Below are 24747 nucleotides of genomic sequence, written 5' to 3'. Positions count from 1 at the left end.
TATGATTAAAATGTATGGTGAGTGTTAAATGTTTAAAAATTTTATTCCAGTGAAAGACATTATCGTTAATCCCCCTCAGAATGCTCCTGTTTACTTTGGACACATCCCATCATTCTTGCCACTTTCTGAAGCAGTTCTGGAAGTCCTGTCTTATGAGTGTCTTTATGAGGTGTGATCAACAGTACAGTGAGTACTGCTGCTAAGTGCCATCCAGCAGAAAGGCAGGCCCATAAAAACATGAAGTATTTCCTCTCCTCACTTTCCTTTTTTACCACACCTGGGACTGTGTGACTTCTGGGCTCTTCCCCAAAGTCACAATGATCATGAAAGATAAATGTTTTGAATCAATTCAGGACATCGAACCACTCACAACAGCACAGCCAAAGACACCAAAGAGGACTTCCGGAAGTGCTTCATAGAACTGCTTCAGAAGGTGTTGAGAATGATGGGATAAGTGTATTAGAAGTGAAGGGGAATCTTTTGAAGGGGACTAATGACAGTGTATCTTTTACTATGATAATTTTTTTCAAATTCCCTATTTTTAACACATCTTATAAAACTCCTAATTTTGAAAACTACTTGTGATTCTTACAATAAAACAGCCTACAACTTGTTCCTGTCCAGTGTGTGCGACAGCCTAGGAAGCCAGAGCTAACACGGTGGGCAGTGGTGGTGAAGGGAAGCTCAGGGGCGCTGGTTCCTGGCTTAGACCCTGGAAATGAGGGTCTTCCCTGCTTTCCCCTGCACACCCCCAGAGGTCTTTTTTCATTTATTAGAAACCTTACACCAGCTGTCCTGTATGCTTTACAGGTGAATAGAGACTCAAGAGTCTACAATTAGGAAACAATAATTTTACCTGTATAACCCCTAGTTGTTAAGAGTCATCACAGAAAAGCATCTAGAGGACGGCTTCCCTGACATATGTGTTCCAAGTATTCAAAGTTATATTTCCTCTCTTTCACTCTTAGACTCTCATACAATAGTAGCTGGGTGTGGTGATGCCTAGTTTATAATCCCAGCACTCTGGAGGATCTCAGGTTCAAGCCCAACACGGGAACTTTAGAGACTTGAGACCCCCTCTAAAAATAAAAAATAACAGTTGGGGATGTAGCTCAGTGGGAAGGCCCTAGGTTCAATTTAAAATACTACCAAAATCAGTCAATGAATCAATCAATTTCATACAACAGTTTCTCTATTAGATGTTCTTTATGGGATGGGACTATCCAACTATCACAACCTGATGACCCTTAGCCAGTGTCAATAGAAGGTAATTAAATGGGATGCAGAGATCAATTGCTTACGAAGGTTTTATTAATGTATTAGCATAGGTGGACAGCAGACAGATGGCAGATGAAAGTAGCCCCAAAGACCCTTACAAGCTGAGAACTCAGCAGAAATGGATGGCTTCCAGTTTTTGAGAGTCTGCACAGCAAAGTTTAAGAGAGAAAACACCTTGCAGAAATGTTCTCTTTGAGGAAGAACTAAAGGGGGAGCGCTGTAATGAAGAGCTGATGACCAAGGATGTGCCAGTCCCTCTCTGGCTGTCGCTGGTATGGGGCATCGGAGTCAGACAGAGTCTTGGCTTGTTGGCTCTCTGGTAGGAATACAGCCCCTTGACAGTGGTGGTGCCTCCCTTCTCTGGGGCTGGGCTGCCTCCTGGCCCTACACTGAAGGAGCACTGGTGCATGGGCTGCCCTCATCCTGTCTTCGGATCACTATTTCCCTTGTGTGGTCATCGACCCACTCTTCTCTCACCTCTGTGGGCTCTCTCTCTTGCTGCCCTCCAGTCACACTTGGCTGAGTGCTGCTCTGATCCTGTTTTCCTGTCACAGTGCTTGCCCCAGTCTGGACCTGTCCTTCCAGAACTGACTGTCCTGCCTTGCTTGCTTGTGTCCATCTTTGGTCACTGCCTGACTGCGTCTGGGTCTGTCCCTGACCTCTGTCCCCAATGGGGCTTGCAGTCTGACTCCAGTGCTGCTCCTGAGTCTGGGTGTATGACCCTGCCTGTGACTTGATGTGTCCTTTCACAGCCTGGCTGGTCTGGTTCTTGTCTTGACCGAGGGCCTTAGTCCCTTCTGTCTGGCCACAGGAAGACTGCTGTGTCTGGGTGCTGGTGCTTCCTGTCTGATGGCTCCTGTCTTGTTCCACACTTTGCTTATGAGTCTGACTGTGTGACCCTGCCTGGGCCTGGATGTGTCCTCCTACCACAACCTGGCTGGTCTGGCTCGTGTCTTGACCATGGGCCTCGGTTTCTCTGGTCTGACTATAGGGGGATCCTTGTGTTTGGATGCTTCCTGTCTGGTGCTTCCTGTCCTGTTCCACAGTCTGTGTTGCACCTGTCTGGATCTGTGATGTGGTTCCAGTTATGGTCTCACCTGTGTGTTTGCTGCTCTGTGACTGCCTTTCTGACCTCCTCTCTCTGGTCTGATGACTCACACTGTCTCCTACTCTCTGGGTCTGCTCCACGTGCTCCCTTACTTGTGTCCGCTGGCTCACCTGCACCTGTCCCTGGGACTCGGCCTGCCTGTCACGGGTGCTCACCTGTGGAGAGCTGATGTCCTGACCCTGGGTTTGAGTCCCAGTCCTTCCCTGCTGTTGCGTAGCCCACTCACTGTGCCCATGGCTGCTTCCTTCTTGATGCTGTCCTTTGCCAGCCTGTTCCACGTTAGTGCCACTTCTCTGACCTTCCTGCAGCTCTTTTGAGAACCCAGCATGGTGGCCCCCAGACGCTTGAGATTTGCAGGCTCCCCCAACACTCTCACTTAATGTCTTAAAACAGGCCTGGGCAACTTTGAACACTAAGACCAGGAATTCTTTGAATTCTACAGTCCCTGTCTCATCTTCATCCAGCAGGCGCAGAACTTCATCCACAGTGGCCGGATCATGGGGTTTCTGGGGAGAAGATGAAGCCAGGTCAGCATTCCTCTCCTGAGGAGGAAGTGGCTCACTCAGCTCCACCTAGCTTCCAGCTGCTGTCCCCTGCAGCCTGGGAGCCCAGTCCCCCAGGGCCACCTCCAGGCACACAGCTGTAGCAGCATTCACACTTAGTTGCCTGTATATTTTTAAATCCTGCCTCTCTCCTTTAAGGAAAGGAAGCACCTTTTGTTCTGTATGCACTGTGTCTGGAACGGTTTCTGGGCTATAGGATGATTGGACAAAGGTGTATTCAAGAATGAATAAATGTTCTCATAAAACAACCGGCTGGCCTCTAAGGTCAATTCTTCCAGTTGTCCTTGGCACCTTTCCTGTCATGAAAGAGTTTGCATTAAGCCCCACACAAAGAGAAGCAGAGAGGAACCTGGCCCATGGGAATTCCGAGGGTCCCTTACTGAGCAAATCCCCAAAGTGCAGTGGGCGGGGTCCATGAGGACTACGGGGTAGCTCTGAGCACACAAAGGCAGTGTGCTGCTCTGCCCATACATCCTGGTTCCCCAAGATTCCATCTGCCTGATTGCTTTAGAGATAGGGAAGTGCTCCTCGAATCTCTCCCTTAACCCCGGCTTTTAATAACCTGTGCTCTAAAATCTCATTTTGGATGTGATCAGTGAGCTCAATTTTTAAGCAACTGTTTTATGCTTCCAGTGAAATTTGATCTAATGATAAAATTTTAGCTAGATCATTAGATCAAATTTTAGCTAGACACAGGAAGTGTTTACTGTATCAAAGTTAAGAAGCAGCTAACAGCAGCCTTTATAGTCTTTTCTAGAACATTTCAAGGATCTGCTCTTCCTTGAGCCAGCCCTTTAGAACTGTTTCACCTTGTCTTCAAGTTAGAATTAATTAAAGCAAAGGACCGCGCCCAAGAACTCAGTTCTTCTTCTAACGACCAGATGTGTCCATTTCCATGACTGCCTCCTGTACTTTGCCTTCTCTTTCTAGGCCTGGAGTGAGCTATGGCCTCCTTGATCCCCAGACAAACAAGTTTTGCTGTCCGTCCTCTACCCCTCCCCACCTGGCTCACATCATACCACTATGACGTCCGCAAACTCCTGCTCCAGCAGTCTCTTCAGCTCCCTGCGGGTAAGAGCTGTGCAGCTGCCCTCTGTCCTGGCGTAGCGCCCAAAGGCCTCAATGATCCCATGAATGTTTCGCAGTAACTGAGGCATCTTTGAAGTCAGCTGAAAGAGATGAAAGTCTCCCTTGAGGGTGCATAAGCAGCCTTAGCTGCTTCCTCTGAGCATTTCTTTGCTTACACTGAAGCTCTGCTTTGGTCTCTGGCTCCCTTCGTCCTTTCCTCCCGAGTGCACTTTATTTGTGGAGAGGAAGAACACACAGTGACTAGTAGCAGCTCCTGAGCCAACAGTGAAATGCCAGACTGTCACCTCCCTGCTGCGTAGGCTGGGCCAAATTGCATTGCCTCTTAGGCCTCAGTTTACCTATTGTGACTGAAGCTAACACTAGTGCTTACTTGTAGGGTTACTGTGAACATTTAAAGAGATAATTCATTTAAAAAGTACTTGGAAAATACCTGGCTTATACTAAGTGCTAGCTATTAAATATCATTATTGCTATTATATGTGTATGCACATAATTTGTGTTCATCTCTACACTCGACTGCTCACCAAGCGCTTTCCTGTGCCTCATCTCTTGCAATCCTCATTATCTCTACTTTTTTGTAAGTGAGGAAACAGGCTCAGAGAAGTTAGATGATTTTCCCAATATCACACAGCCTAAGAGACCAAGGAATCCTAGAACCCATGATGGAGACCACTATGAAGCAGCTCTGAGCAGGACTTATATTATCCAATTGGCTTTCCATGTTTACTTGTGAGTCGCTGGTCCCTAGTGAGGCCTGTAATGGTGAATGAAGCCAGGAATCCTCAAAGGACAAGAGAAGGTCACAACTGAGGACATTTGGCTCCAACCTCCATTAGCTAAGAGGAGACTGTAGCTGCGGGCATCGCACTCCTGTAGTGAAGGCCTTCCTGGAGATAACATAGTTCTCCTAAATTAACACAAGTATTAATTGGAGAATTCTGGAAAGGGTTTCCCAAGTCCTGCCTGGATTCCTGCATTTTCTTTAGTATCCCCCTCCTTTATTTGAAAACCTAGTAAGTACCAGCAGCCCAGGGAAGTCTGGATCTTAACCCAGAGAATCTTAAATATTGTTAGAGAGATAGACCCTCCTGGAGCCTTGAAATCATTTCATTTGTCTCATTTATTTAAGCCTTTGCTGTCCACTCATTTGGGAGATTGCAGGCAATAACTAAGAATTATTAACCCGATAAAGCCATCTCTTCTTAACCCAAATGCAATAAGTTTTCTAGAATGTACCCTGCGGGCAGGGTACATTTTATTTTCCTCTCACAAGGGTGTTAGAGTCCTTGTGGAGGCACCAGAAGGCAGTGAGTACACACAGGAGTCAACATCTGCCGTGCCTGGGAACCCATCAGGACTCCAGGGCCCAGCTCTGTCTTCTCTTTCCCCCTTGGGGGAATGTGCTCAGGAACGAGCTGGGCTGCCGCCTTTTGGGAATGCTAAGGAGGGGGTACCTTCCCCAGGCAAAGGTCTTTCAACTCCAAGTGTCTCCTCACGTGACCTCTGCACTCACATCTGTGACCTGTAAGGGGGGTCGGCTTGCACGATAGGCACGTGACTCTATTTGACCTGCAGTCCAGGTGACCTATGAAGAAGATTCCTAACTGAAGGGAAAGATTTTCATTTTCATTAACCAAGAAATCTGGTGGTAGGTTGGGGCAAAGCTGGAATGTGACTGAGTGGCCAAGAGGCCTAGGGACCAGGAAATGTGTTAAGCATTTGGTCCCCTCTGAGGGACCAAAGAGAAGAGAGAGTGTTCAAGACAAGGTTCAAGTACAAGGGAACATGGAAGCTTTCCACAGTTGAAAAGCCAGAGCAGGACTTTGGAGATGTAAAGGATAAGAGCGTGGAGAGAAGGTGGCATGGTTACAGAAATGTGAGAGTTGAAGAAAGAGATTTGAGTGCCACAAAAAGAAAGATAGAGTGGCCTGAAGGACTGAGAGGGTGCAGACTCCAGGCAGGTTGCCCAGGGTGCATCCTTTCTATAAACTGGCAGCCAACAATTTCAGGTAGACTCTTCTTGTTACATGAGGGGGTGTAACTTCCTAACATAGATGAAAAGTATACCTTTTGAAACCCTGAGGCAGACTTTAAGCACTGACCTATAAATAATAATAATAAAATGGCCTTTTAGTTATACTTCAGATTTGTAGGATAAATCTACAAACTTATCTTCAATAAATGTCACGTATGTCCTTTCCTCCCTGGGCTAACTTGAGTCATTGTCTGGGTTGGCAGAAGTAAACTGATTCTGACCCCATGGACTCTCAGCACCACAAATAACCTTCTAGAACCCCAGGAATAAGCCGTGCTTATAAGTAATAATAATAATAATAATGATAATAATAATAATAATAAGTAACCCCAGGAGGGTACTTGGGTAGCTCCACTTCTGGGGAGGATGTTTCTAGTGAGAGGAGCTGCTGCTGACCAGGCCAGGCCAGCCTCAGGTGGAGGGAGAAGCTTGATTGCTTCAGGAGGGTGTCATTTCCCAAAGGGCTCTGGCTCCCAGTTTGCCTGGGGCTCAGTCAAAAAGATACCTTTTGCCCGTAGCCAGCACTGTTGATGTACAGCTGGTATCTAACAGCTTTGGTTTCATGAGTTTAGATCACCAAGACACTGAGAATGAGAAAGGTTCCTCAAAAGGGGACTTACCTAATGCCCAGGTGGGACGAGACAAGTGGCTGTTAAGCAGTGTGCGGAGTACCAGGTCAGCAGGACAAGAACCTTTTATAGAGGATTTAATCAAGCTGTGCTTTACACAGGATGTTCCCACCCTTCAGGAAGGCTTGATTCATTCAAGGTTCAGCCCAACCCAGCCCCACCTCCTCTCTTCTCTGTTTTGCTTTCTGACCTGTGGCTGTTTTGGTCAATTAACAGGCCTTTCCTACCACACTGGAGCCGGTCTCTACCTGGGTCTGCCCGCTCACAGGAAGCCCCTTTCTTATGAGCTGGGCTGTGCAGTTCTCAGCATAGGCTGGGATTCCTGGTAAACAGTCCTCTCTCCATGAACCTAAAAAGTCAGAGGGCTCTTTTTGTTCAAACATTCAAGAACATTATCCAAGTAATTATTATTACTTAGAACATTTTTTGATACTTGTTTGAAATTAACCTTTTATGCCCAGTTTATGACACATAAGAAAGCTAGCTAGTCTCATTTCTTTGTGGTTTGGTCTTACTTTTTAATCAAAAGAAAAATAAATTTAACACCTCTCCTACCACCTGCTATGAGTAGGTAGAATTTTCCAACTTGAGGGAGAAGAGGCTCAACACAATTGTCTACAACTTTACTGGGAAATCAGGGAATTCAACTGGTTGACCAACCAACAAATATTTATGGAAAGCTTACTCCATTTCAGATGTAGGGCTGAGATCCTAGGGTTACCCTCATGGACTTTACAGCCTGGAAGTCCCTGTCCCCAAGAGATTAATAATAAGAGTAATTAGCATTTGATTGTCATTACCATCTCATTTGGTCTGGTCCCCATGACAATCAGGTGCTATGGATAAGCCAATTTTGTAAACTAGGACACTGAGAAATATTCAGAGAAGTAGCTACTCAGTGCAGGGGTGAAGAAGTTGCACCAGAGTCCCTCAGACTCCAGACCCTCGTCTTCTCTACTGCGACGTGCGGCTACTTATTCTTCTCTCACTGACTTTTGGCACTTTGTCAACATCAAACTTTTCCTCCATTCAAGAAGAGCCATGATCATTCTGAAGCATTCTGAGCTCCGATAGCACATTCCCAAGGGCGTTTTTCAGGAACATATGTAGTCTCTCATGACTCTAGATGGGGACCACCGTCTTGGCCACCCTCACTTGTACCTCACCGTGCACCAAAGAGAATGACAGTTTGAACGGGAAGGCTCCGTTAAGGGCCTTGGTCACAACTATTGGCAAGAGTAGCACATGGTCCAGCATGTTAGGTAGACAGAAACCTGGACGGGCTCTAGACCTCAGTAGGGCAAGCAGCAGGCTTTGTGGTGGTCACTGTCCTCATGGAAAGGGAATGGCTTGAGTCCTGGGGTTGAGGTGGGTTCGGGAGCTGGCTGGCCAGTTTTGCCAGGGCAGGGCAGAGTAAGGGCTCCAAGCTTTGGGAGTAGGAGGGGGTGAAGGAGGTTGCTATGGCAGCTTATGAGTGTTTAAAAAAGACCAAATAAGTGAAGGGGAAGTTGCTAACAGATTAGACCTTCCTTCTGTGGGTGATGTGGTAAGCTTTAGATGAAGGGACTTGAACTTCTAGAAATATTTGGGAGTGAAGGGCAAGTTGGGGAAGGGAAGTAACAAGCCAGGTGTTTTGTCTTTGAGATAACTGTGAGATAGTTATTATTGCATCCAGTTTACCAGTAAAGATATCAAGACATGGGGAGGTTAAGTGAAGCATCCAGAGTTCACATACCGAGAAAGTAATAGATCTAAATTTTAATTTAGATCAGCTTGCCTCCAAAGCCTATGTCTTTACATGTGTCTGGGTCAGGACTGTGTCTGCAGGAGGGATCAGCTCTAGGAATCAGAAGTAGAGGTCAAAGGTGCATTTGTGTGTGTGTGTATGTGTGTGTGTGTGTGTGTGTTGGTGGTTGGGGGAGGATGGCTGAAGTGTATGAGTAGGGCTGGGACTGGGGGAGATGAGGAGAGAGAAACCGGACTGACAGTTCGGGACTGCGTATATAACTATTTAGTTTATACAGTTTGTGAAGAGTTGTCCTAAGTTAGTGCTTTTACTTAGTAGTTATAGTTCATGAGTATACTGGAGGTGGAGAAGCTGGGTGACTGATCAGAAATTGAGTCCTATTCTCATCCTCTGCTCGCTCTGCTTTGGAGTAAATGAAAGCATTAAAGAAGCGCAGTTCTGAAAGCCAGAAAGCTATTGCTTGGATGTGAAGAGGGAATTTGCTGGTGCTTGTTGCCCACGTGTCTTAATTGGAAGATAGGGGGATGGAGGTGTGGTTCTTGTAGAAAAGAAAAACAGTGAACAGTTCTGAGCTTTTTTATCTTCTCTGTGCTACAACTGGGATGTCTTCTCCCAAGACACTGAAAATAGGCCCTGATCAGAACATTCCAGAAGCCCAGTGCTCAAGTTCAGCCCAGAAATGCCAGGAAGTATTAGGCAGATACTTGAGATGTCCTAGTGACTTAGAGAGGATCTATTAGGCTTTCTAGGTCTAATCCCTGACGTGGCAGGTTGTGTTGGCCCTGCTGTTTCCTTGAATTCTGATCCAGGCAGGGGCATGTGCCTAACATGCTCATTAGCAGCTTTGGTTTGGGCAGGAAAGCTAGAATCTTTCAGTTTTCAGGGACTCTATGAATATCCTAGATCTAGGTGTCCCACTCATAGGCAGAACTCTTAGAACAATCAAACTAGTAGGTTCTGACTTCTTCCTTTCCATTGAAGAAGGAAGAAAACTTACTGTGGAGCAGAGGAGGTGGGGAAGTTCTTTTCCATCTTCACCAGACCCTGTTCTCAAAACTTTGCAATGTCCTGGTGGTACAAAAGATTTGCTGACTAACATGCAGTGGGAACAGACTTATTTTGCACCATGTCCTCACTTTCATAATCTTGGGTTAAAAGTATGGACCTGTTATTCCCCACAACCCCTCAGTTAATGCTACCTTTGTGACTTTCTGCAAGCCCTTTGCTCTGCTATTAATGCTCCCTTTCCATATCCTCCATGCAAATGCCCTTCACCCATTCTGAACAACTCAAATGTCACCGCCTCCGTAATATATTTCCTGATGTCACACACGGGTGGGAACTCTCCTACACCTTTTAGCTTTCTCCCAGTACTTTTTTGTCAGTGTGCATGTTTTACAGCATTTATTTTACCCTGCCATCATTATTATTGCTTCTCTATTTGCTTAATTATTCTTTTTAGCTTATTCTCCCTTTTGAGGACATGGCTTATTGGCAGGTGACATGTGACAGCTTGATGTGGAAGTCCTGTCCATTTCTCATGTAGGACAGCTTTCTCTTCAAACATGAGGACTGGGTAATGTGACATCCAATTCATGCCTGTTTCTGTGCATCCATCTCACTGGAGCTACTGGGCTTCATCTCTGTGTTTATAGATACAGAGTGAGATACCTCTGATTCTGACATCAAAAGGGGCTCCAGGACCAAATTGGAGAAAATGCCAATGCAGCTCTAAGTCAGAATGGACTGCTTTTGTGCGGGTTTTAACCCTCCAAACCTGTAAGTGCTGTTCTTTACTAGGTTGATTGACATTTACTTTCTTCCTCCATTAATTAAAATACTCCCAGGGAATTACCAGGATTAAAAGTTGATGGTAGATGACAGGGAGTTCTGAGCAAACAGCAATGAAGAAACACCAAGGGCATATAAAGGTTAAGTACAGAGTTAGCTTTGGGGCTTGGAAATGCAGTTCTTAATTAATGGGAAGAGGATGAGGTGCTCAATATTAGGGTTTTGAGGTCATTCTGGAGGTCACTGGCTATTGGTAAATTTATACATTCACCTTGATGAAACTGGTTTTGGGCAGATAAGAGAACACATGGGTTTGTTCTTAACCTCAGGAGTGGAGACCAACACAGTTCCATCCTGTAACTGGCTACATGGCTTAATAAGTGCCTTAACCTCTCCGAGCCTCAGTTTCCTTATCTATTAATGATGATCAACTTTGCTTACATGTACCAGATAGTCATTGTGAAATTAAAAATCATCCTGACTGTAAAATTGAATTGTAAACTGATGAACTCTTAAACAATGTAGGGCCTTATTATTTAAAATAGGGACAGTGCTGGGTATGGTGGCATACCCCTGTAATCCCAGCACTTGGAAGGCTGAGGCAGGAGGATCGCTATGAGTTTGAGACTAGCCTAGGCTATGTAGTGAGCTCAAGGCCAGCCTGAACTACATAGCAAGACCCTGTCTCCAAAATGACCAAAATAAATTAATAAATAAATAAAATAGGGACAGTTACATGGGATTAATTCTCAAATGGATCATTCATTCTATCTTTTAAGAAGTGTTATCAATAACTAATAACACACACCCTGGAAAATCCAGAAACAGAAATTACAAAAATAAGGGAGTGATTATCCACTAAAAAATATACATTTATTTTACTTTTCCTTAAGGGGATTTTACCACAGGCTTCCTTTAACTTCCTATTATGTGCCATTACTATTTTAGAGGCATAGAAATATAAAGCTAATGTTAGGAACCATTATTTTCAGATCAACTTCAAGTGAAATGCTGGTTGTCTATGAAGCAGAAAGAAATAATATTCAATATATATGACTTTCACGCTGCAATCAGCTTTGCAGAGAGCCTTCCTCTGGTTACTGGTGCATACAGATGCCGTGGGACTCTCAGATGCTGTTTGATTGCCTGGTGCTTGGTCCTCCCATCTGAGTGTAAAGAACCTGCTTTCAATCCCCTGATCCCTGAGTTGGAGGTTACAGGTGCTTGGTGGTCCTTTCACGTATTGTACAGGTTCTGTAAATTGATGAGTCTGCTAAACATTGCTGCAATAGAATAATTATGTGGCACCTGTGTGTACCATTAGTTTTCAAATGTGTATTGGTGAAGTGGCAGTGGTGGCCAAGGAAGAAGTTGCTTTCTCCCATGAACACCACGGTGGGCCTGACTACTGAGTCTGAGGTCACAGGCAAGGCCTAGGAGGCTGCATGTTAGCATTGCTGGTCTCCCAGGAACAGTCACAGAAGCCAAGTTCATTTGCTGATGAAGGGATTGAGGGTCACCTTAGGCCTAACAGCTATTAATTGTGTATACATTGTGTGGCAGCTGCTGTGTTAAAGGGGCTTCTCAGACACTGATACCTGTCCTTCTCACATGCTGAAGGTTCTTCTTATTCCTATACAGTATTTCATAAGAGGGACCTTACTTTTAATTAGCAATAATTGTGCCTCTGATAAACCTCACTGGCTATGATACTGCCACTGCGCAAAGCTGGGGGACCTTACTTTTAAATTGTCGAGATGTTTTGTCCAAAGTCACACTGACAGTTTTGAGCAGAGATGGACTGGATTTTTCATTCCTGGCTTGCCAGGGTTCTTGCTACATTCATATGCCTCCATGGTGGTTGTGGATGAAGTGTGGTGTACGAATACCCACAGGTACTTGGTAAAGTATTTTTGTCAACATACAGGTCTCTTGGAATAAGGACTAGACAGGAGGCTCTGTTGAGGAAGCCTGGCATGAATCAGGTTGGCCTCATGGGAGGGCAAAACCTCAAAAGCAGCTCTACAAGGGAGGAATGTGGCACCATGAGGTTTTCACACATACAGTCAATCTTAGCTTCTTCTGATGTCACTATCCAGAACGTAGGGCCTCCCTCTTTGCTTTTCTTTCTCTTGTTAGGGCAGGAATGACCTTTATGATGTCAAAATGGAACATTCAGCTCCCACACCTTCCTGTTGTCGGTCCTGAACCTGCCCCACTTGGAAAACCAACCCAGGCCCCCTGAGCATTGAAATGGATTTCACCTCAGTTTTGGGGCAAATCAGTTAAGCTGTGTTGCGAGGGTATTTTTTTCACCTCAAAAATGAGGTGAAATCCACGCTTCCCTGGGGAAGAGCTAGCCCTGCTCGTCAGCAAAGGGTGTTCTTTGGTTTTGTTTCTTGGTACTTTCAAGTGAAAACAAGCTCAGCTTAGATTTTCCAGCATAGTTACTGTCCCTGCGGATAGCAAAGAGGATGTGGGAGGAAGGAGAATAAAGACAGGGCCGAGGGTTGAGGGCCCTAAAAAGTACAGGTGCACGCTGCTCACCACCCTGCAAGGAGCTAGGGCGGAGAGTGCCCTGCTGGAGTACGGAGAACATTTCCTCCATCTCACTTTGTTTCTGTTCACCTGGCTTGTGAATTAGTGAGAGCTCACCAGCAAAGCAATCCAGATATACATGAAGAGATGGTCAGAGTTTATTTTCAGGAATTTTGAGGAGTTGCCTCATACTGTTGTGGGGTCTGGCAAGTGTGAGGTGTGCAGGGCCAGCCAGCAGATAGATGGGCAATTCTGGCAGAAGATCACTTTGCAGTCTTAAGTCTAATGACAGTCAGGAGGCAGAATTCCTTCCTCTCCATAAGACCTCAGTCTTTCCTTGTTAGGCCTTCAACTGACTGGGTGAGGCCCACCCACATTACGGCAGGTAAAATAATCTACTTTATTCAAAGGTATAAATGTTACTCACAGCTAAAAAATACCCTCGCAACACAGCTTAACTGATTTGCCCCAAAACTGAGCACCATAGTGCAGCCAAGTTGCCACATCAGTTTAGCGATGGTAATCTTGGTACTCTGGTTTTCTCAGGTCTGGCTGTCACACTGGACGGCTTCTTCCTTGGCTTCTTAGTAAATCAACAATATTTTGTATTTTGGCCTGGACTTTTGTTTCTTGTCTTTTTCTCTCAAGAAGTCTACCCTAGTGTTCTTTACTTTTAATTAAGCAATCTTTTATTCTTTTTAAAAGTACCACAAGTACTTGAAAGAAAGTTTAGAAAATTGAGATATCAAAAGGAAGCTTACGCTTTACTGTCATACCACTCACCAGAAATAATCATTAGATTGTATGTTCTTCCAGTTGGTTTTCTATGTGCCTAGACAGGCAATGCTAGTAGGGTAACGCCTTATCATATATGTTTTATTGTGCTTCGGGGTGAACTCATTCAATCCTTTCAGCATCAGCGAGGTAGCTTTCTCTATTATTTCCTTATCCAGATGAGGACAACAAGGCATAAAGAGGTTTCGTGACTTGTCCAAGGTCGTACAACCAGGGAAAAGTCATTTATGTTTTTAGTTTCTTTTTCCAGGACCGGAAATTGAACTCACGACCTTGCGCTTGCCAGGCAGGTGCTGTGCCACTGAGCTAAATCCCCAGCCCCTGAAAAGTCATTTGTGGAGTCAGACCCGAGCACTCTGGCTCTACAGCCTGGGCTTTTAATCACTTTACTAAAGGGCCCTATAGACATATTTTTCTATAATATGGTGATTATTTTTATGTTTTCTTGTTTGGTACACAGTTTGTTTTAGAAAATCCTTAAAAATCACTAAACAATCTTCAACTTTTTATGTCATTCTTTTTTTTTTTTTTTTCCCTCCGGTACCAGGAACTGAACTCACGACCTTGCGCTTGCCAGGCAGGCGCTTTGCCGCTGAGCTAAATCCCCAGCCCCTTTATGTCATTCTTAGTGGTCTCAAATAATGCTGCTGAACTGAGGTGATATTACTTATTTAATCATTCTCATTTGCAATTCACGCTGCCTCTTTTTTCTTTTCTCTAAATTTTATTTTATGTTATTTTGTTTTATTTGTCTTTTTGAGATAGGGGCTTACTATACTGGCCTTGAGCTCACTTTGTAGCCCAGGCTTGCCTCGAACTCCCAACGATTCTCCTGCCTCAGCCTCTCAACTGCTGGGATCACAGGTGTGTCCCACCACACCTGGCTTTTTTTCTTTTTCTAAAAGATAGTGCAGTTGGACTGTTAAACATCTACCGTCATACCTATTCCTTAAGATAAATATCTAGAAGTGAAATTGTAGTGGTCAAAGAAGTGTAATAGTTTTAAGACTTTTACCTACTGCGGACCAAACTACACTCTGAAAAAGTGACTTCATTTTCCATTCCCAGGTATGTGCAACTCTTGTAAACTCAGCTTACTCGGAGCTGTAATTTTAGTTTTTTTTTTTTTTTTTTTTCCTAGTATTGGGAATTGAACTCATGACCTTGCGCTTGCCAGGCAGGTGCTGTGCCGCTGAGCTAAATCCCCATCCCCCAGAGCTGTAATTTTAAACAGCTGACACTTGAACAGATAGATCTCAGTGCGTGACTTGAATTCTTCTGTTGGTTGTGAGAATATTTTTTTCCTCCCATGGTCATTGGACAAAATTTACATTAATTTTAATGTAATTTTACATTTAAGTTTTTGGTTCACTAACTTAGTCCATTTTTTTCTGGAGATGGAAACTTAACTAGCATCTTCCAAACTAAGCTCTTTTATTTTAAAAATTACTTTTAAAGATTTTTGTCTTTAGTCACTCACCATGCTTTACTTTTTGTTTCTATCATCGTAGTCTTTCTTTCTTTAAAAAAAACTTTATTGGTATATGTTTGTAGTACATAATGAACATATTCATTGTAGGATGTTGGTAAATATGCATATTGCATCTTGATTCTTTTTTTACTTTCCCTTCTACTCCCCTCCCTTCTGTTGCCTCCAATCTCCAGATCTCCCTCCCACCTCCACAAAGTCTATCTCCCTGTTTTCTATCATCTTTCTTTTATTTTGCTCTTTAAATTATTTATACCTTAAGTTTCTCATGTGAGAGAAAGCATGCAATATTTAACCTTCTGTGTGTGATTTATTTCACTTAGCATTATAGGCTCAAGGTACATCCATTTTCCTACAAATGACTCAGTTTTATATTTCCTTATGGGATCTGTCTGGCTAGTTATCTATCTATCTATCTCGCATTATCTTTATCCATTCATCTATTGATTGGCCTATATACAGCTTGCATATTTTAGCTATTATGAATCGTACTGCTATAAGCATGGATATGTGATGTCTTTAACTCTTTGGAACAGATATCTAGAGGAGGTATGGCTGTGTCAGATGGAATGTCTGTTTTTAATTGTTTGAAGAATCTCCATGGTAATTTCCACAGTGGTTGTGCTTGTTTATATTCTCAGCAATAACATAGGAGGTTCCTTTGGCTCCACAGCCTTCCAAGTGTTTGCTGTTTTTGAAGTTCTTACTGATGGTCATACTTTCTGGACTAAGATAAATTCTCAGGTTGTTTTATTTGCATTTCTGTAACGGCCAAAGAGGCTGACCATTGTTTCGTATACTTGTTGGCCATTTGTACTTCTTTTTTTGAGATGTTTCTATTTCCCATTTTTGTTCGGTCACTTATTTGGGGGAGGAATCTAATTTTTGTTTTAGTTCTTTGTATGTTCTAGATATTTGTCTTCTGTCTGAGGAGTATCTGGCAAAAATATTTTATCATTCTGCAGATTGTCCTTTCATTCTGTTGCTTCTTTTGCAGTGCAGAAGCTTTTCAGTTAGATGTAATCCTATTATTGATCATTGGTGTTGTTTTTTGTGAAATTAAGGTTCTGTTCAGAAATTCCATACCTCTGCCCATGTCTTCAAGAGTTTTACCTATTTTTTCCTTCCAGCAGATTAAGTGTTGCTGTTTTTATGTCTAGGTCTTTGATCCATTTTGATTTTATTTTAATAGTGGGCGATGGGTAGGAATCTAGATTCATTCTTCTGCATTTTGGATAACCAGTTTTCCTATCATCTTTTATTAAAGAAGCTATGTTTTTTCTAGTGCATTTCGTGGCCTCTTTGTTGAAGATCAGGTAGCTGGATGTGCCCAGAGTTGCTTCTGTATCCAGTGTTCCGTTCCATTGATCCACATGTCTGGTTTTGCAGGGAGTCTTTTTATAAACTCCCTGGCCTCGATGGTGTGAGTAAGCCACGTCTTAACGCCGTAAAGAACCAGCAGTGCTGGCTCCTTGGTTCTTTGTATCTTTGAGGGAAGATGTGAGAAGAGACAAGCAAGCAGTCTCAGCAAGCATATGTAGTTTATTGCGAAGTGGTAAATACAGAATATGAAAGAAAGTGGATCTTAAAATGTCATAAAAGTGGGCAAGCACCAACATGACAGTGGCTAAAAAAGGTCTCACATGACATTTTTATGATGAACTGGGTCTTTCAGCGATTATCATTTCCTTCCTTTGAGGTCATTGTTCTTTTACAAGGAAAGTGGGCTGTGCTGACCGGCTTCAGAGGGAAAAGGTTCCTGTTGACTCCCTAGGTGTAGTATTTAGTTTGTCCGAATCCTTGCGGGTTTTCCAATCCCTCACCCATGCTGTAAACTTTGTGTGGGCCCTGGACCTTATCAGCATGCTTACAGGAGGTTATATTCTCTTGGCTAAAGTCTGAAACCATAAGCTTGTTTGGGTTCTGTCTATAACTAATGATTAAGGAACAAAAGAAAATTACCTCTTCTTCTTTGTTTCCATGTACGCCCCAGCCCTGTCTCCAGGCCTGCTAGCATCTAACTTTCTGCCCAAAACCGACAGCTGGAGGAGGCTGTGAACAGTGGTGGGAGATTATTTGTCTAGAGAGCAAGTTGTTCTTCTCCTGGAGGGGGTGTGAGGAAGACAAGGGTGTGGACCCACTGCCTGAACCCCTGTTATAAACCTCTGAGCTGCAGGGTGCTCTGGCCAATAGAGGAGCTCTGGGAAGAGTGAGGGGTGGGAAGCCTTTGAGGCCAGCCAGTCCTCCTCAGGCAGGTCTTGGGGCCTTGGGGTGCTCAGCTGGAAAGCTTGCAGGGGAGCACTCCCTAGCAGTTTCATGGGGGTGCAGTGAGTATCAAATGTCAAGGTATTTCACAGATGATTATGAATTGCACCAAAAACAAAGTCATTATTATTCTGAGCCCTTATTATGATTCTGGTTTTTCAAGAGGAAGCACTGGGTGGTTTAGTGTGGGCTGAGCTTAGTTTGTTCTGTTTGGGGAATGTTTGGCCTCTTTAGAGTTAGAATATGCTAGCCACCCTTGCATTATATTTGATCTCCCATGCTCACAGCAGAGTAATCCCTTGGTGTCATTGTTTCCTCATTGGCAAAGTAAGGATAACACGTCACACCAACACTATGGGGCTATGTAAGCATTAATCTATGTAAGCACTGGGATTAGTTTTAGGCACCAAGTAAAAGTCTTACATAGATTAACTCACATAATTTAGTTAGGTGGGTATTATTTTATCCATACTTTATAAATGAGGGAATTGAGGCCAAAGAGATAAAGTGGCCAGCCCTAGGCCACACAGCTTTTAAGTGGCTAGAGTAGGACATATATACAGTAGTCTGTCTTGAGAGCTTCGTTCCTAGCTACTCAGCTATACTGCTTTAATCCTGCATTGAGGTCAGGAGAAAAGGATGAGGAAGGAAAGACGCCTAGCTTTTCACTCTCAGAAGTTAAGATGTCAGTCAGGTTCGTGCTGGGACTTGGGGTTCATGCTGCTCAGCCCCTCCCTGCTTTGCTTCCTCCAGCCGCACCTCTTTCAGGAAGTTTTCCCAAATGAACTTCAACCACATGGTCATTGCTATTTTTTCTATCTGCTTTGAGCTTATGAACCTATTGTAACACTTTGAAAATTGGTATTCAATTCAGTAGGTGCTTATCAAATGTTTAGTACATAGGCCTATATACTGTAGACATGGATAAGACAGTTCTTCCCTGCTGGGCATCTACAACCTTGTTGAAGGCATAGACAAACACAGTCCTATGAAATACAATTTAAGATCAGTGTGGTGAAAGAAATATGAAAAATGTATTACAGAATTATGAGGAAAGTGATTTGTTAATTCAGACTGGTGGTGGGCAGCTCTGAGAAAGCCTCTCAGGTCGAGCATTTTCCAGGAGTCTTGAAAAGCATTGTGCGGAAGGCAGGCATGGGAGAAGAGTTTAAATAAAGTCTCAGCTTGTGCTGTACACTAAGAAATGCAAGGCAGCATTGTTGTTATGGTTGCTGCTTTGGTATTACCACTAATGGGAACAAAAGTATCTGCATGAATGTGTTTGTATCTCGTTTAAATGGTCAGTAGAGGCTCTGCCTTCTGAGCTCTTGTCGTGGGTTTTCCCAGGCTGGCTCATCACCGGGTTCAGAGCTTCCTTCTCCTTCAGGGGATACAGTACAGAGAGTTTGGGTCTGTTCTTTGGTTATTGTACTCAGCCATGTTATTCCTGTCTGTTGGTCTGGCAAGAGCAGCCTCTCAGGATCAAAGCAAGGGCAAAGCTGAAGCCCTACAGAGGCTGCACTCTACTCAGGAGCATAGCAGGGAACAGCACCCGAACTTTGTGGCAATGACTTGGAAGAAGCCATCTCAGCCCTTGGTTCTGGGAAAGCATCCAGCAGTGTCACTTTGGGTTGTTCTGAGGTTTTGGGTCCAGCTTCAGGTTAAGGTAATGATCAAAACACCAGATCACCTCTGAAGAAGCAAGGAACTTGTCATAAACTATAATTTTTACTTTTCTATCCATTCTTCCATCTATCTACCCATGCAACAAACATCTGTCTAACTTAATTTTGATGCTAAGGAGTGAATCTGGTACAGGAGACTCAAAAGGACACAGTTGTTGCCCTTAGGCTGAGTCCAGTTAGTTGGTGTGATTACACAACTACAGCCCTGTGCACTTGGACCAAGGAAGCACAGAGCAGGGGCACCTGACCGAACTGAGATTAGGGAGTTGACAGTTCTTCCACTGATTAGAGGGAAAGAGGAGAGGGAAGAGTAGGAGGAGGAAGAAGAGAAGGAGGAGGAGAGGAAGAAGAAAAGGAAAAGGAGGAAGAGAAGGAGGAAGAAGAAGAGAAGGAGGAAGAGGAGAAGGAGGAGAAAAGGCAAGAAGGAAGAAAAACAGGAAGGAAGATGAGAGGAGAGGACAGAGAGAGTCTGAAGGGCCGGAGGTTGCCAAAGTATATGGAGAGACAATGGGTGGAGCAAGGTCAAGAAGTAAAAGTCTCCTTGGGAGATGCACAACAGCATTTGTACACTATCCTCAAGGCACTGCAGGGCAAGTAAATGAGCGGTTTAGCTTTGCATTTGTGAAGAACACAGCCCCCAAAGAGGACAGGGCAGTGGCAGGGACAGGAGGGGCAACACGAGACCAGATGTTCAGCAAGGAGGTGATGAGGACTGGCTCGTGGCTGGGGCTGGGGCCTGGTGGGGGCAGTGGTTGGAGAAGTGCTGGGGTAGAATTAACACCACATGGCTATCAGGAGTGGATGTGGGTGGAGTGGGGCAGGGAGAAGTCCACACCACCCACGTCTGCTGCTCTGACGTTGGCCGCTGCTGGTTCCCTGTGAGACTCTGCTGAGACAGACACAGAGGAGGAAGAACAGGTTGAATCAGGGCTGAGGGCGGCGAGATGAGCTCAGTCCTGGGTGTGCTGAGTCAGCGGGAGATAAGACACTGGGGCTCAGGATGCACAGTCCTAACACAGAGATGTGGAAACCTCCAGTATAGAAATCCTGGCTAAAAATTTGACACTGGCACACGCCTGTAATCCTAGGATTTAGGAGGCTGAGGCAGGAGGATGGTGAATGAGGCGAGCCTGGGCTACACAGTGAGTTCAAGACCAGCCTACAAGCCCAGAGAACATAGCAAGACCCTGTCAAAAAAAAAAAAAACAGTTAAGGTGTTGTGTTTGAACAGTGTGTAAAGGTGACCTAGAAACGCACTGAAGAGGTTTGGAGAAGAGGAACAAGTTGTGTGAAGGAGAGGGACCATGTGGCCTGCCTCAAAGTGTGCAGAGAGATCAAGATGCAAAGCTTCCTGGCATTGGCAATATGAGAATGGCTGGTGCCAGGCAGAGAAGGCAAGAGCCCGGTGCACTGGGTTGAGGAGTGGCGGGAGGTGCTGAGGGGAGGAGTGAAGGCAACGTTTCAGGAAGTTCCACTCAGAAGGGAAAGCTAAAGGGGGTGGTGAAGGGGAGCGAGTTAAGGGGATGTTACTTTTAAATGGGAAGGGCTCGGCTGTGCTTGTGTGTTGAGAGAGGAAGTCAGGAGTGCAGGAGCTGGGAGCAGAGAAAGCCTGGGTCTCTGGGCTCACTGGGGTTCCACAGTGTCCTTTTGGGGCCTCTAGGGAAACACAGGCCCTTTAGGCAAAGCAGTCTTCTGGACAGAAAGGCTGCCATGCTAACCCTGTCTGCTACAGGCCTCAGCGTTGTTGGCACTCCACCAAACCTGTCTTGTGCCTTTGTTATATGAAGGAAGCCCCAATTGATAAAGGGATCTGACTTCTGATCAACCCCAAATCTCCGCCTGTCTCCAAGGCTTCAGCCTGTATTTAGTAGCAGGAAACTTTTCATGGTGTCTTTGCCAATATGATGGATGGAGAGGTAGCTGGGTGTAGAACGAGCGAGAGACCTTCTTGGCACTGGGTAACCTGGGCGGATGCCTGGGCCTTGGTTCAGAACCCACAGAGACCTGGCCACACTGCCACCTAGCAGTCAGCTGCTGTACAGCAGGAGGCTTCTGTGGCCACTCACTGAATGTAGGGAACAGGCAACAAAACAAAAAGCAGAAAACCTGCAAAGAAGCCGATCTTCAGAGAGGAGGACACCAACCTGAACCAAAGGCAGGATGAACTTCAAGTGGTGAATCCAGAGAGTGAAGCTACAAATCAACTGCAGCAGAGGCCAATAAAACAAATAGCTCAGAGTCAATTTATCAGACACTTATGCCATCTCTCATTCCATCCTTTGAATTAGTTATTATTGTTTTTCCTATTTTATGGAGGTGGCATATTCCTGGAAAGATCAAAAGATTTGATTAAGTCCTTTGCTTGTTCAATGAGAGAGCTGGAGTTTGAAAATAGGTCTTCCAACTTCGGGAGGTCAAAGTAGGGGTGGAGCATGGAGTTGCATTTCAGGAGCAATAGGAGCAGTTCAAGGTATGAAGTGTGCAGAGTATGAGCAAACCTAAGCCGTAGGGGCACTACCTGGCTGGCCTGGAGATTCAGAGTAAAGCTAGGTGGTGAGAGGTCCCACCCTGGCCCAGGAGTGTACAGTTCTGCTGGGCCTAGGTGGACAGTTTCCAGGGATACAGGCCCCAGCAAGGCCTATACAGGAGCCAAGACAGAGCTTACACCGCAATTCAAGGGCCCTGGGAGGAGGGTCTGAGAGGGTGACCAAGGATGGCCACGTACAGGACGGATGAACACAACCTCAGAGCAGAGAAGCACACCAGTGAGTAGATGGACCCTAAGGGCAGGTCAGCCCTGGGAAGTCCAGGCCTGGGTACCTCTTGGGAAGATTTCAGGGAGGTAGGAGAAAGTTCCAGGTGACTCAACACTGACAGACCCTGGCTTAGAAGGGAGGCTTGGGGGCCACCTATCGGGTTGGTGTTAGGTGGTGACACTACACCACCTAACAGAGTCCTCTGTAGAGAAATAACAAACATGTTTCCTTCTCATCAGCCTGGACTGTGTAGAAAAGGCGTGGGGCAGCAGTAGGGGGGCAGGCAGAGGATCCCTGTGTGGAGTAGGAAGGTAGAGATGGGTGCTGGCTCCCAGTTCCATGTACCATCTGGCCTTCAAATGCTTTAGGATAAGGGCCCTGTGCTTGGTACAGCGTTCTACTTTTGGCCCTTCCTAATTGCTTTTATTGGTTTTGCTTTCTTCTTGGTTTTCCAAGTAAAGTTCCCTTTGAAGCAATCACCCCATCCTTGATTTTCTATATAAGAAGGCAGAATCGTGTTCCCATGTAGGTCCGGGTAACAAAGAGAACATCTCCTTAGAGTTGGCAGAGGAGTGGGCTGGGACAGGGAGAGGGAAACACTAAGGAAGAAGTCTAGGGGCTGCACCTCAATAATGTCACGTCCCCGACAGCCTCAGCCTCTGCAGTCATGTTCCCCTGATTCTCCCCGTGCGCACCAGCCCCTTTTCTTCCTCCACAGCCAACGGTAACTTCTTAGGTATATAAGAAACTGGAGCCTACTGGTAATTGGTCAATAAATATTAACCAGTGACTTTGTGTATACACTATTGATATTTGATTTTAATTTTTTAAAATCTGGTTGTCTGAGTAATACACACCCACTGCAGGAAAATATAAGGAGGATAATATCGATTATATTGTTCTCTCAATTAACTAAAAAGAAACAACTTTATCATTTTCTTTGATGACTAGTAAGATCTCACTTTTCTTCCCAGTCACTAAAGGGTCACTGGTGTTACGGTGCCTTGTGTACAGTGGGTGCTGAGTCAGTACTCGTTGGGTGGCCGATTGTTGACAGGTGCTTGGTGAATTCCAAGTTTCCTATAAACATTAGAAAATATGGTGTCTGTTGTGGGTGGCTGAGGAGCAGGAGGCATTCTGCAGCTGGTTTTTCCCAAATTAGCTTGTGGCTCCCTGCCATTGCAACAGGCTTAACACTGCAGGAAATGGGTCTGGAGGGTGCTTCTGGATCACCTGATGTGCGCTAACCCCAGAGTATTAGGCTCTCAGCAGTCACATACTGAGTGATCTGCCCAAGCTGATGGGGATAAAAAGATGAAGTTGTTGAGGGTGGAATTCACAAACTACTGGAATTCAACCTGCTGTGTGAAGCCCTAGAGAGAGAGGGGGATGGCTCTGGGGGAATTAATCCAGAGACTTCACAAAAGAGGCACCCTGAGAGTCGGGCCTTGAAGGATAAGTGAAGTGTGGCAGGTTGAGGCCTTTAGGGACGCTAGTCTAGGTAAAATAAGGACAGCAGTGGTCTGGAGGTATGAAGGCGTGTAGTATGTTCAGAGACAGGAAGGGGTCTTTCTATGGCTCACATTTTCAAATGTGACTATGGAGACCCCGCTCTTGTTTCTCCTGGGGTGTATGGTTTCTAGCAGGGATCAGGCAGATACGCTTGTGCAGTTCAGGTCCATGGTCAGTGCCCCTCTCCTGATGCCTCTGGGATCCTGTAGATGGATGGGGCTCTTCTCACTGTAACCAGTCCTTACTGCTGTTCTGGTCCCTTCCACATTGACCGTCACTGTTTAGGGCCTGTTTTCTCTGCTAGACTGTGTGCTCCTCACAGACAGAAAATTTTCTTAGCTCATCTCTAAGTCCCCAGCATTGAGATCAGGACCTCACCTAGAGCACACACTCAGTAGATGGTTCTTAGTTCTTTAGCTTGTTAGCAATCAGTCTGCAGAAGCAGGCTCAATTTCCTCATCTAGGATACACTTTAAGGATGAAGATAAGACTCTACATAGTGATGATTTGATGCAGGGTAAGAAAAGGTCAGGTTGGATTGTCCTCGCCAACCCCGATTAGTGTTTGATTGAGAAGATCACAGTCAAAGCTTATGAAATGAGGGCTCCTTATTGAATTGATGAGAACAGGTTTTCCTCTGGCAGTCTGACAAGCACATACTGCATGGCCTCTCCCATCCCGCCTACAAAGCCAGTATGTGACAGATTTAGGTGGCCAATGCCTGGGATGCCTTGCAGATTCTGCTACAGCCAGCTGGCTGGGTGCTTCTGTGAGAAGGGTGGGTCCAGGTGACAAATAGTGGCCTGATTACTGGGGTCTATTGTTCCCAGGATGGGTCTTGGGAGTCTGCCCAGTGGCTGAGCCAGCTTGGAAACTGCCTGCAAGGACTAAGAGGTGATGAGAAGCACGTCTCCTGGCTTCCCATCTTGTTGCACACTGGCACTATGTGGGACATGGACTTTGACCTTTCATATTAATCTCCATCTGAAGAGTTGGAGCATTTTTGTAAAATCCCTAATTCCTCTCAGGGAGTTTTGTGGTGATGTCTTCCAAGGAAGGGTAGATGGGTGGAGAAACAGGCATGTGAGTGATGGACAGACAGGTCGGAAAGAACCAAATGGGTAGATAGGCTAATGGTAGAGTGTGCAGATGAGTGACTGGGAAGCCGGCCTGTGCTTGTGGTCCTCCTAGACACACACAGTGTGCCTCCCTAGGACAAGGGTGGTTGATAGTGCTGGGTGCTGCTGCTGTAGCAATGCCTGTTTCTAATTTTTCAGAGTAGTTTTGTCCTTTTCCTTTTTCTCTCTCCCTTTCTCTCCCTTTCTCTCCTGTTCTCTCTCTCTCTCTCTCTCTCTCTCTCTCTCTCTCTCTCTCTCTCTCTCTCTCTCTCTCAACACTGGGGATTGAGCTCAGGGCGTTCTGAGCTATATCCTCAGCCCCTTAAAATTGTTTTTCTTAAATTTTGAA

General features: G+C 45.1%; 1 protein-coding gene across 5 annotated transcripts in view; it reads right to left on the bottom strand.

Annotated features, from left to right (window-relative positions):
- Positions 1–1289: 1289 nt before the first annotated feature.
- Crnn (cornulin) overlaps positions 1290–24747 on the bottom strand; it is a 27641-nt gene continuing 4183 nt past the window's right edge. Inside the window, exons 1-4 of one of the 5 annotated variants that reach the window (XM_013509934.1) lie at positions 11983–12287; positions 9447–9517; positions 3969–4118; positions 1290–2892 (exon numbers count right to left, since the gene is read on the bottom strand). In XM_013509934.1, the coding sequence (XP_013365388.1) occupies positions 1663–2892; positions 3969–4106 (1368 nt within the window). In that variant the 5' untranslated portion in view covers positions 4107–4118; positions 9447–9517; positions 11983–12287 and the 3' untranslated portion in view covers positions 1290–1662. Of the gene's footprint in view, positions 2893–3968; positions 4119–4193; positions 4329–6693; positions 6760–9446; positions 9518–11982; positions 12288–24747 lie in introns of those variants that run through there. The other 4 variants (XM_013509935.1, XM_013509932.1, XM_013509933.1 and 1 more) reach the window with 4 other exon arrangements.

The sequence above is a fragment of the Chinchilla lanigera genome, unplaced genomic scaffold (genome assembly GCF_000276665.1).
Source record: "Chinchilla lanigera isolate Chin_1 unplaced genomic scaffold, ChiLan1.0 scaffold00188, whole genome shotgun sequence".
Taxonomy (NCBI): Eukaryota; Metazoa; Chordata; class Mammalia; order Rodentia; family Chinchillidae; genus Chinchilla; species Chinchilla lanigera.
Note: the sequence above shows the minus strand (reverse complement) of the source record. Positions and strands in the feature narration are given on the sequence as shown.